The sequence below is a fragment of the Rhinopithecus roxellana genome, chromosome 13 (assembly GCF_007565055.1).
Source record: "Rhinopithecus roxellana isolate Shanxi Qingling chromosome 13, ASM756505v1, whole genome shotgun sequence".
NCBI classification, from domain to species: domain Eukaryota; kingdom Metazoa; phylum Chordata; class Mammalia; order Primates; family Cercopithecidae; genus Rhinopithecus; species Rhinopithecus roxellana.
Genome location: NC_044561.1, coordinates 99,582,726 through 99,595,645, shown reverse-complemented (window position 1 = coordinate 99,595,645; position 12,920 = coordinate 99,582,726). Strand labels below are relative to the sequence as shown.

The following is a 12,920-nucleotide window of genomic DNA, read 5'->3' as shown; positions in this document are numbered from 1 at the left end:
TGGGTTCAAGCAACCCTTCTGCCTTAGCCTCCACAGGAGCTGCAACTATAGGCATGCACCATGAAGCCCAGCTAATATTTTTATTTTTATAGAGATGGGGTCTTGCTATTTTGCCCAGGTTGGTCTAGAATTCCTGAGCTTAAGGGATTCTCCTGCCATGACCTCAGAAAGTGCTGGGATTACAAGCGTGAGCCACTGCACCAGGCACATATGAAATTTTTTTTTTTTTTTTTTTTTTTTTTTTTGAGACGGAGTCTCGCTCTGTCGCCCAAGCTGGAGTGCAGTGGCCGGATCTCAGCTCACTGCAAGCTCCCCCTCCCGGGTTCACGCCATTCTCCTGCCTCAGCCTCCCGAGTAGCTGGGACTACAGGCGCCCGCCACCTCGCCCGGCTAGTTTTTTGTATTTTTCAGTAGAGACGGGGTTTCACCATGTTAGCCAGGATGGTCTCGATCTCCTGACCTTGTGATCCGCCCGCCTCGGCCTCCCAAAGTGCTGGGATTACAGGCTTGAGCCACTGCGCCCGGCCTATGAAATTTTTAAAAAAATATTTTGGGTAATAGATATATATTATTTGAAAATGGCTGTATCTTGTCTAATCCTTCAAGAAAACCAACCTGATTGTAAAGAATAAATTAAAATGATTATTTGCAGGTGATGGTAAAATAAAAAAGAATCATACTAAAAGAACAAAAAGAATACTAATAAATATATGCAATCTGTATTAAGAAAATATAAAAGACACAAAAAAAGATGTGAATAAAATATCCTCTTCTTGGTTGTAAAGATTCTAAATATTATAAAGATGTCAATTTTCCTTAAATTCATCAATTTACTGCAGATACAATTTTAAAAAACTGACAGGGTTTGTCTTTTCTGAGAGGATAAGAGTGGTTGGAGAGGCTAACTCTAGTCTAAAAGTAAAAATGAAAATGAAAGCATAGCCAGAAATATTCTAAAAAAGAAAAACCTGTGCTGCTGACACTTGAATTGACAGATGAACAGGACAGAATAGAGATACGATAGTTGCTGTTTACCAAATATTTTCAGCTTTCCATCTTCCTTCTGCACACATGTATGACTGTACTTCCTGGCTGTCTTGCTGTGGGTAGGGTCATGTGACTAAAACTTGTCAGCAAGCTGTGAAGGGAACTGATGTATGTCTCTTTCAGGCTGAACATCTTATTGATGGTGTGAGATTCTCCAGGCCCTTCTTTCCCTTAATCAGGACAGCTGGTAATGTTCAAGATGGTGGCAACTCCATTAGTTTCTGAGTAAGAAGACATGGAGTAGAGCTCTCAGCCAACTCTTGATGAACACGTACCAAAAGGAAGGAAAATTCTTGTTATAAGCCATTAAGATTTTGAGGTTGTTTGTTACCACAACATAACCTAGCTTATGCTGGTGGATACAAGAAAGTCAAAGAATAGCCCAAATTAATATAGGAATCATAAAGCTGACATTTCCCATTAGTGAGAGAGAGAGATGGATTATTCACAAATGATATTGGAACAATTAGGTAGCCAGTTGAGAAAAAGAATTAAGATAGCCTTATTCTTTGTATTAAAATATATCTGAGCTGTACCAAAGGTTTAAATATAAAAAATGAAATTATGAAAATATTAAAAGATATCAAAGAATTTAAAAAATAATCTCAAAATGGGGAAGACTTTCTAAGTAAAACCCAGAAGCACTCCCCAAAAAAATAAATGTAGAAAAAATGTAGATTTGGCACAGTTCCATAACATTGCTAAATAAAAAACAAAACAAAACAAAATAACATACAGACCGTGCATGTGGCATACTACCACTGATATAAAAAGAAAAGAGAAGCTAGCTTTGTATATGTCTAAAAAGGTCTCTAGAAAAATAGATAAAAAACTGGTATCAGTGATTGAGGCTCTCACAGGGCTGGAAGGACAATGACTTCACTGAATACCTGTTTATAATATCTTCAGTATTTTGTTGCTAATATATATTAATGTTACTTATTGAGGAGAATAAAAAATTTAATTGTAAATGGAATTGGAAGAAGCTACTTTTATTTTTATGTATTTTTTAAGCAGTTTTTTTTTTTTTTTTTTTTTTGAGATAGAGTCTCACTCTGTTGCCCAGGCTGGAATGCAGTGGTGCCATCTTGGCTAACTGCAACCTCCGCCTACTGGATTCAAGTGATTCTCCTGCCTCAGTCTCCCGAGTAGCTGGGACTACAGGCATGTGCCACCACGCCCGGCTAATTTTTTGTATTTTTAGTAGAGATGGGGTTTCACCGTGTTAGCCAGGATGGTCTTGATCTCCTGACCTTGTGATCCGCCTTCCTCGGCCTCCCAAAGTACTGGGATTACAGGCGTGAGCCACTGTCCCAGTTGTTTGTAAAGATTCATAGAAATTTAAAAATCTTGATTCTTATTTAAAAGACTTAGTTGAGGGCCGGGCGTGGTGGCTCAAGCCTGTAATCCCAGCACTTTGGGAGGCCGAGACGGGCGGATCACGAGGTCAGGAGATCGAGACCATCCTGGCTAACACGGTGAAACCCCGTCTCTACTAAAAATACAAAAACTAGCCGGGCGAGGTGGCGGGCGCCTGTAGTCCTAGCTACTCGGGAGGCTGAGGCAGGAGAATGGTGTAAACCCGGCAGGCGGAGCTTGCAGTGAGCTGAGATCCGGCCACTGCACTCCAGTCCGGGCGACAGAGCGAGACTCCGCCTCAAAAAAAAAAAAAAATAAATAAATAAATAAATAAAATAAAATAAAATAAAAGACTTAGTTGAAAATCCTGGCTTTTTCTGGATAAATGTAATGAGGAAAAATTATCACAAGGATAATTAGATACTTCACACATATCCTATAGCTATCTGTTTTAAATTAGCATTTCCTTAGATAAGGTAATCACTTAATGATCACTTAAATTATTCCTTTATAATTATATATAAATTGTTTCTTCTCAGTTGTCTAATATCTCTAGAACGACAGTAAAAGTAACATGAATAATGCACATTCTTGTCTTAATCTAATGAGATTGCTGTTTCATGAATAGAATATGTGTGGCTACACACACACACACATACACACACACACACACACACAAGGAATTTCCACCTATACCTGCTAATACACTACTTTTTACTGAGTTGGAAAATGTACTCCTTGAGCCCAGAATTTCATTGATTGTAATCCTGTAATACTACATTGTTTACATCCAGTGTAGCAATACAATACTCCTTGAGGGTAACAGAGATCTTACTCATTACTTTACTCACTCAATAACAGTTAGCTTTTTAAAGTATTTCTCTTTATTCAAAGGTAAGCACTAATGATGAGCAGCTCTGACTTCACTAGGAAATCTTCCATTTCTTTGATCTCTTTTGGTTTTGGCATTAGACTGAAATTTTTGGAGAAAACCCTGATTGAGTTATGTGATGCTGCTTTAGTAAAGCAGCTAAATCAACATACAGGAAGAAGAATAATTAGAATCTGGTTGAAACCACACTGCAGCACTTTACCAGGCAGAATCAGAGCATGAAGCCACATGAACTACGGACTTAGAATAAACTTTAGACCCCTCGGATGTAAAATAGGAAATATAAAATTTCATCACAGGTACCTGGTAGCAGTTCAGTATTTTGTCTTTTGTTGTTGTTGTTGTTTTGTACACTTCAGTATTTTGAATAAGCTCCTTGTTTTCAATTAGTTATAGAATAATTTACTTTTGCAAACAAACTACAATGTTGTAAGTCTCATACAATTGTTATACTGGACATTGTATCTCTCTAGGGTCTCCCTTGAAAATAGCTCCATGGATTCCATTAATGACTTTGGCTTTAAATTTCATGGAAACTGACAGATTTGGGATTTTCATATTTGAAATTCTCTTCCTAGTGTCATAATTTCCAAAGCAAAAAGGCTAGACATTGGCTTAAATAAGTCAAAATAATATGCAAGTAAATCTTTGTATTAAATAGACTACAGTGTTCAGCTTACTACTTTGTTTCTCTGCCATCCTGGTTTACGTTCAAATGGACTGTTAATAATAAAAATGTTATAAGCACAACTGTAAATATATCATCTATGGATTTTGATTACATCCAATGTAGCAATACAATTAATCTATGAAAAATTACCGGCCGGGCGCGGTGGCTCAAGCCTGTAATCCCAGCACTTTGGGAGGCCGAGACGGGCGGATCACGAGGTCAGGAGATCGAGACCATCCTGGCTAACACGGTGAAACCCCGTCTCTACTAAAAATACAAAAACTAGCCGGGCGAGGTGGCGGGCGCCTGTAGTCCCAGCTACTCGGGAGGCTGAGGCAGGAGAATGGCGTGAACCCGGGAGGCGGAGCTTGCAGTGAGCTGAGATCCGGCCACTGCACTCCAGTCTGGGCGACAGAGCAAGACTCCGCCTCAAAAAAAAAAAAAAAAAAAAAAAAGAGCTAGCCTGATATATATATATATAATCCCTGAAAATGAAGAACCTTTTTTTTCCAAGTGATTAATTCAGATATTAATCAAAATGAACATTTTACATTGTGCTTTAGAGTTTGTGACTAGGATGTATATATATTATTTAATCCTTATAATCACTATGGGATAGATATTATGCTCCCCAGTATTCAGATGAAAAACTGAGACTCAGAAAAGTCAAGCTGGCTGCCCAAACTGAAACCACTAGTGAGTGGTAGAAGAAACAAACTCACATCTTTTTTTCTTTTTTTTTTTGAGGCGGAGTCTCACTCTACCACCCAGGCTGGAGTGCAGTGGCCTGATCTCGGCTCACTGCAACCTCCACCTCCCACATTCAAGTGATTCTCCTGCCTCAGCCTCCCAAGTAGCTGGATTACAGGAGCCCGTCACCACACCCAGCTAATTTTTTGTATTTTTAGTAGAGACGGAGTTTCACCATGTTGGCCAGGCTGGTCTCAAACTCCTGACCTCAAGTGATCCGCCCAACTCAGTCTCCCAAAGTGCTGGAACTACAGGCGTGAACCACCACGCCTGGCCACATATCTGAATTCGAATCTCTTACTCTTCCCATGAGAACCTGCTGCCTTCCATGGACCTTGATTAAGCCTGGACTGCAGTGGTAGGGTTAGAATGGATACACAAGTAAAAACAATTTCCTTGGTTGGTTCCTGCGGGCAGTAAGTATGCTGATGCATCTTGGATCATCTTCATTGCCTTAGAGGGCCTCCAGAAAGACCAGCACCATAATTCCTAAATAAATGGCAACAAAGTATATATTTTTAAACTTTTTATTTTGAAATGATTTTCGATTTATAGAAAAGTTGCAAGAGTTCCCAAATACCCTTCGCCTAGCTTCCCCAAATGTTAAAATCTTACGTAAGGATAGTAGAAAGACAGGAAATCAACAGATATAATCCTAGTAACTAAAATACAGACTTTATGCAATTTTCCCCAGTTTTCCCATTAATATTCTTTTTCTGTTCTAGGATCCCACATTGCATTTAGTTCTATCTTTTTTTTTTTTTTTTTTTTTTTTGAGACGGAGTCTCACTTCGTTCCCCAGGTTGGAGTGCAGTGGCACGATCTCTGCTCACTGCAAGCTCTGCCTCCTGGGTTCATGCCATTCTCCTGCCTCAGCCTCCCAAGTAGCTGGGACTACAAGTGCCTGTCACCACGCCCGGCTAATTTTTTTGTATTTTTAGAGATGGGGTTTCACCATGTTAGCCGGGATGGTCCCATCCTGACCTCGTGATCCGCCTGTCTCGACCTCCCAAAGTGCTGGGATTACAGGCAAGAGCCACTGCGCCCAGCTGTTGCATTTAGTTGTACCTCTTTAGTCTCCTCCAATCTGTGACAAAGAACTGTGTCTTTTAAATTAAAATTAATCAATGTTCATTTTATTCTGAAAATGTCATGACACTTCTCGACACAGCACTGAATATTAAAAACCTGCTTTGGGAATTGCTATGTCTATGTGATAATCAAGAAAAATCAAGAAAACATCCTGAAATAAAGAGCCAGAGTGGCCCTAAAGATAGAAAAAAGAAAGCCACTCTTTAAACATAGGAATTGGCTGTGACAATCTTAATGTATCAGTTGTATTTGAGACACCTGTCCATCAACAGTCAGTTATAACTCCCTGGAAAAGCACAGGGTTACAACATCTACCTCTGGAGTATAACAGATATAAATCAATACAACTCTGTTTAATGGAGCAGTCATTAAAGAGTTATTTAGTTTGTTTTAAATTAAAGGAGTTGAGTTTGTTCAGTCTACAGACAAGGTAAATTAATAACTAAATTCAAGTATACAAAGGTGATTAGAAGGCACTAAATTTTCTGTACATAGTGACCTCCTTTTCTAATTGGTAGCATAAAAGTTGCTGAGCTGTCAGTGATCCTAATTCAAACCCAAACCCCTGTGAAAGGTGAAGAGTCTTTGGACCCTATTGAAGCTACTCTGGGAGAAGTGTCAACAGGTTCTCTATAAACCTCGATAGCTCGCTTCTTATTCTTGAGGATTCTAGATTGAGCACATTAATTCCAGGACTTTAATGGTGAATTCTTAGTTACTTGAAAAGGTACCAGAATTCCTACAGGAGTTTAGAATCCCTGAAGACAAAAGACTAGAAGGCATAAACTGTATGCACTAAAAGTGAAATAAAGAAGTTTAGTAAACCACAAGCACTTCTAGAGTGGGAAAACAGCAACAAGCTAACAAATGAAAAATGGACGATTCTTTCATTGTAGAGCCTTAAAAGTGAGAGAAGACAATGTCACTGATAGTTTAGCAATTCATAGCCAGGAATTGAGCAAATCAGAGAAAGCTGCATGGCAGTAAGTGGGTTCCGTGAAAGATGGCATAGCAGAGGCATTAACCTTGCAGAGTTGAGTTTAGTCACACCCCACCACTAGGACTGTAGGCAAGTCTCAATATCCCATCTATAAAATAGAGTTACCCACATCCACCTCTGGGGTGTGCTTGGCATATAGTGAGTCCTCATCATTACCATCAGGTCTCTTTTTGTTCTCTGGTGTGAGGCTGGCATTGGGGTTAAGAATCATTTGGGCCTGAGCACATCTCCCTGGGCCACTCTGGGTTAGATCTGCATCTTTGAGCCTGAACCACAAGGGGACTCCTTTCTGAAGTGACAGGGACAGGGTACAGAATACTGAGAAACAGACATCAGTTTAGCTACATTTCTTCAACGACAATTTCCAGATAGCCAACCTGTTTAAATTAAAAGCCTATCTGTTTTTAGATCTAAATTCTGTAGAAGGAAAATTCTATAGCCACAAAACAGCATCTAAGATGTTCATGACCAATTCAGTATTCTTCAAACGGTTATGAGTTCAGCAAAGTGTGCAGGCTGCCTGGTAGGTTGACACTGGTGATAATTACCTTGCATTTCTAGATATTATACTCTTAAGCACTGCTTGAAAGTCTCCCCTTTGTCTACTAGGATCACCTCGTTCTTTTAAGAAAGATAGTGAACGGCCGGGCACGGTGGCTCAAGTCTGTAATCCCAGCACTTTGGGAGGCCAAGACGGGCGGATCACGAGGTCAGGAGATCGAGACCATCCTGGCGAACATGGTGAAACCCCGTCTCTACTAAAAATACAAAAAAACTAGCCGGGCGAGGTGGTGGGCGCCTGTAGTCCCAGCTACTCGGGAGGCTGAGGCAGGAGAATGGCGTAAACCCAGGAGGCGGAGCTTGCAGTGAGCTGAGATCCGGCCACTGCACTCCAGTCCGGGCGACAGAGCGAGACTCCGCCTCAAAAAAAAAAAAAAAAAAAAAGAAAGATAGTGAAGACTTCATCTTTAAAATGATTTTAGGCAGGCAATGGAACAACTGAGACAACGGGGCAGATCAAATGCTATTCCAATATTTAGGGGGTGAATTTGGTTCTGCTGATTTTATTTTTTTCAAAAATGCTGAAAATCACAATCATTTCAGAACAGTGAATAATCCTCTAAATGAGTCTTAAAGAATCAAGACTTGCAATTTCATTAGCCCTGAAAGCTCTCTTTCCTTTATAAAAATGTTTTACAAGACTACTACTAATCTTCATCACACAAAGTGCTATTATTCTGGTTTTATAGATGGATATATTAAAGACTATCTAAGTTTGTAATTTTTCTCTTCCTTCAAGATCAGGAATGAATGATGAGTGCCTCAGGTCATATGAAGCTGTATGAGATATATGCTCCCAGTAAGGTCACAGTATGTCAAGGGTTGGGTCTATTCTCTGCTTCATCATTTTCCCCAGGGGCTCACAGACTCACTGGAAAAATTTACACTTAACCAAACTCACAAGAGGTTGGCTTATAAACCATAATACCAACTCCAAAATTCAAACCAGAAAATATATTTAGCAGATTTCTTTTGGAAGATTCTCCGTACTAACACAACTACAGAAAAGAGAAAGACATATTTTAAAAATATATATGTATATTTTGTAGAGATCAGGTCTTATATATTAGTATATTCTCTGAATGGACATTTCCATTTAGAGAATCAGTATCAGCTATGAGAAACAGAAGCCTCCTTCTCTAGAGGAAGAGACATAATGGTAGCTGCTCTTTGGTTTTTCCCTTTGTTTATCATTAACGAGTTTGTAGCAGAGACTGATGGTTTTCTGTCCTACCCCTCCCTCAATATCTGTTCTCCCTTTCTTCCACTTAATTATAATTTTTGGCTGGGCACGTGACTACACTTCCTAGCCTTCCTTGCAGCTGTACATGGCCATATGTCTCAGTTTTGGCCAATGTAACTGATGCACATGAAGTTTTCTGGGAATCATGTTTAACAGAACACTGACAGGTGCCTTCTATCTTCTGCTTCATCCCTTTCTCCATCCTGTACCTGCAATGGGTGCTACCATCTTGCTCAATAAAAATGAAGTTTACACCGAAGAAGAGGGTAGAGTGGTAAGAGAGAACTAGGAGTAAGTGGTAAAATGTCCCTGATGCCATGAAGCTCCATTCCAGATCTGTACCAACTTTTATATGAATAAGAAATAGATTCTAATCTTATTTTAAGCCACTTGTTTCAGGTTTTCTGTTACTCACAGCTGAACCCTTCTAATATACTGATGTTCTAGGTAGGTCAGTACTGTTTTATTTTGTATTCACAGACCATTTAGAATAACAGATCATGGATTCTAATTCTAGTTCAGAAAAATACAGCATTTTTTTTTTTTTTTTTTTTTTTTAAGGCAGGGTCTCATTCTGTTGCCCAGGTTGGAGTGCAATGGTGTGATCATGGCTTACTGTAGCCTCAAACTCCCATGCGCAAATAATCCTCCCTCCTCAGCCTCCAGAGTAGCTCGAACCACAGACATGTGCCACCATGCCCAGCCAATTAATTTTTTTTTCCCACAGATGGGGTCTCCCTATGTTTCCTAGGCTGCTCTCAAACCTCTGGGCTCAAGTGGTCTTCCTGCTTTGGCATCCCAAAGTGTTGGGGTTACAGATGTAAGCCACTGCACATGGACAGAAAAATATGGCTTTTGCTAAGGCTACAGATACTTATGACACTACATGAGGCAACTAATTAGAATACAGGAAATCTAACATTACAATTTAATCTTTTTGATATGATATAAGAAGTAATGGGGACATCAGCAATACATCTGCCAATTATTTTCACAGAACTGTATTCAGCACTAATTAAGTATCGCAGTCCAAATGCTCCACTTTTCAGAGGAAGAAATTGAGGCACAGAGAGGCTGGGTTTTCAAAGTTAAAAGGCTGGCTTTTATTTATTAAACCACATGCAAAAATCTGAGGGGGAATATGCTCTAAGGGTTGCACTTCTATGTATCCTGTCTCCAACATCTCATTGATACTAATATGCAATAATTGGTTATCCCGAAATAAAATACTTAGCATTCAGCCCATCAGGCTCACATAAGAATAAAAAATGTGGCCAGGCATGGTGGCTCACGCTTATAATCCCAGCACTTTGGGAGGCCGAGGCGGGCGGATTACAAGGTCAGGAGTTCGAGACCAGACTGACCAACATAGTGAAACCCCCGACTCCACTAAAAATACAAAAATAAGGCCAGGTGTTGTGGCTCACACCTGTAATCCCAGCACTTTGGGAGGCCGAGGTGGGTGGATCACCTGAGGTCAGGAGTTCGAGACCAGCCTAACCAGTATGGTGAAACCCTGTCTCTACTGAAAATACAAAAATTAGCCAGGCGTGGTGGGACATGCCTGTAGTCCCAGCTACTCAGGAGGCTGAGGCTGGAGAATCGCTTGAACCCGAGAGGCGGAGGTTGCAGTGAGCTGAGATCGTGCCACTGCACTCCAGCCTGGGTGACTGAGCCAGACTCCATCTCAAAAAATAAAACAAAACAAAAATAAATAAAAAATGTAACAAGTGGCTGGATGTAGTGGCTCACGCCTGTAATCCCAGGACTTTGGGGGTCAGGGTGGGTGGATCACCTGAGGTCAGGAGGTCGAGACTAGCATGGTCATCATGGTGAAACTCCATCTCTACTAAAAATACAAAAATTAACCAGTTTTGGTGGCGTGCACCTGTAATCCCAGCTACTTGTCAGGCTGAGGCAGGAGAATTGCTTAAACCTGGGAGGCAGCAGCTGCTGTGAGCTGAGATGGAGCCATTGCACTCCAGCCTGGGCAACAAGAGGGAAACTCTGTCTCAAAAAAAAAAAAAAGAAAAAAAGGATATTAATGCATATACAATCTCCTTAAAAGTTAAGAAGTATGTAGTGCAGTTAAGTAGTTACAATTTTTACATCATCTGACATCCACCAAAATGGAACTTCTGACCAGCCACAGTTCAACAGCCAGGCTAAGCTGGCAGCATAACTGATCTCATATTTATAAAAAGAGGAGAACTGAGATGTAGCAAAAATTGTTTGTTGTTATACCTTGCTTAGTAACAATAATCATTAGGAGAGCATTTAATTAAAGGAGACAAACTACACTCACAATAACTGGAATATTCAACGATAATTACCCCCACTGGAGGCTAAATAGTGATTCACGAAGGCGAAATAGGTAACAAATAATAGGGTCAAAACTTATTTGAATCCCACAAGCTTTTCTGTATATCACCCTGCTTCTTTTTTACCTTTATGGAAATTTACTTAGAACTTACTGTGCAAAAATATACGTGGCCAAGCACAGTGGCTCATGCCTGTAATTACAGCACTTTGGGAGGCCAAGGCAGGCGGGTTACCTGAGCTCAGGAGTTTGAGACCAGCCTGGGCAACACAATGAAACCCCGTCTCTACTAAAATACAAAAAATTAGCCAGGCATGGTGGCGTGCGCCTGTAGTCCCAGCTACTTGGGAGACTTGAGTCAGGATAATTGCTTGAACCCGGGAGGCAGAGGTTGCAGTGAGCTGAGATCACGCCACTGCTCTCCAGCCCAGGTGACAGAGTGAGACTCCTTCTCAAAAAAAAAAAAACTCATGAAGAGCCAGTTTTTTTTCAAATTATAGGAACTTTTAAGTCAGATCATATGTAAAATGTCTGAAAAAATAATAAAATGATGTCAGATCTAATAAACTCAGAAATGAACTAAAACAATAAAATGTAATGGGGTTATTCATCAAGTGTTTCTCACCACAAATGTAGATTTCTGTAAATTCAGGCTGAATACGAGGCACATAAAAGATACTCAATAAATAGTTATTGACATGAATAAAGGTAAGATTGTAAATCCAAAACGCATATTGGATGAAATGATCGAAATATTACTTAAAAGACAAAAATCACCCTTATTTCTGGTACAGGAAAGAAAGGAGAATGTGTAAGATTTGTAGTCACCAAAGAGCAAAGTTTCAGGCCAGCATGGTGGATATGCCCGTAAGCCCAGCAGTTTGGGAGGCCAAGGTGGGAGGATCGCTTGAACCTAGGAGTTCAAGACCAGCCTGGGCAAGAGAGTAAGACCTCGTCTCTATAAGAATTCAAAATAAAAAATAAACAGCTGGGCATGGTGGCATGCGCCTGTAGTCCCAGCTACTCAGAAGGCTGAGGTGGAGAGATTGCTTGAGCATGGAAGTTGAGGTTGTGGTAAGCTAAGATTGCACCACTGCACTCTAGCCTGGGTGACAGTGAGACCCTGTCTCTTAAATTTAAAACAAAAAAAGAAGAGGGCTGGGCACGGTGGCTCATGCCCGTAATCCCACCACTTTGGGAGGCCGAGGCAGGCAGATCATGAGGTCAGGAGATCGAGACCATCCTGGCTCACACAATGAAACCTCATCTCTACTAAAAATACAAAAATTAGCCAGGCGTGGTGGCAGGCGCCTGTAGTGCCAGCTACTCGGGAGGCTGAGGCAGTAGAATGGCAAGAACCTGGGAGGCAGAGCTAGCAGTGAGTCGAGATTGTGCCACTGCACTCCAGCCTGGGCGACAGAGCGAGACTCCGTCTCAAAAAAAAAAAAAAAAAAGAACAAGCTGTGCTCTACCACTTTCTAGTTCCCACATCTCCACATACTTAACAAACAAGAAAACAGGACAAAGGCTGATGGTGGGGCCCAAGTGCAATGAGGTTCTGGTTGTATTAAATGAGGGCCAGGAAGCAACAGAGTTGAAACAAAATTTCCTAGAAGAGATCTTTGAAGAGAGGAAGTTTGTCTTTTTCATCAGAATGGTGAAATCAATCCTACTGCTCAGCACCTAGCACAAAGACTTGCACATAGTAGGTGTTCTACAAGCATCTGTTTAATTCACCAGGTAGAAAAATGTAATTTTCAGCACTAAAACAATTTTAGAGCCTTGAAGAATAATCAACATTCGTGCTTAGCTCAACTGAATAAAAATTATACTGGTATTGTCTACGGTCTTTTTACGCATCCCTTTATAATGGCATTCTTTTTTCTTTTTTTTTGGGAGACGGAGTTTCGCTCTTGTTGCCCAGGCTAGAGTGCAATGGTGTGTGATCTCGGCTCACTACAACCTCTGCCTCCCGGGTTCAAGCAA

General features: G+C 40.6%; 1 protein-coding gene across 9 annotated transcripts in view; it reads right to left on the bottom strand.

Annotated features, from left to right (window-relative positions):
• Positions 1 to 12,920, bottom strand: part of RNF24 (ring finger protein 24) — a 108,762-nt gene that overhangs the window by 61,748 nt on the left and 34,094 nt on the right. For 2 of the 9 annotated variants that reach the window (XM_030914195.1, XM_030914191.1), the window contains exon 2: positions 1,036 to 1,306. The exons of 6 other annotated variants lie outside the window; for them this stretch is intronic. In XM_030914195.1, coding sequence (XP_030770055.1) covers positions 1,036 to 1,073 — 38 coding nt within the window. In that variant the 5' untranslated portion in view covers positions 1,074 to 1,306. The remainder of the gene's footprint in view (positions 1 to 1,035; positions 1,307 to 12,920) is intronic. One more of the 9 variants, XM_030914192.1, reaches the window with a different exon arrangement.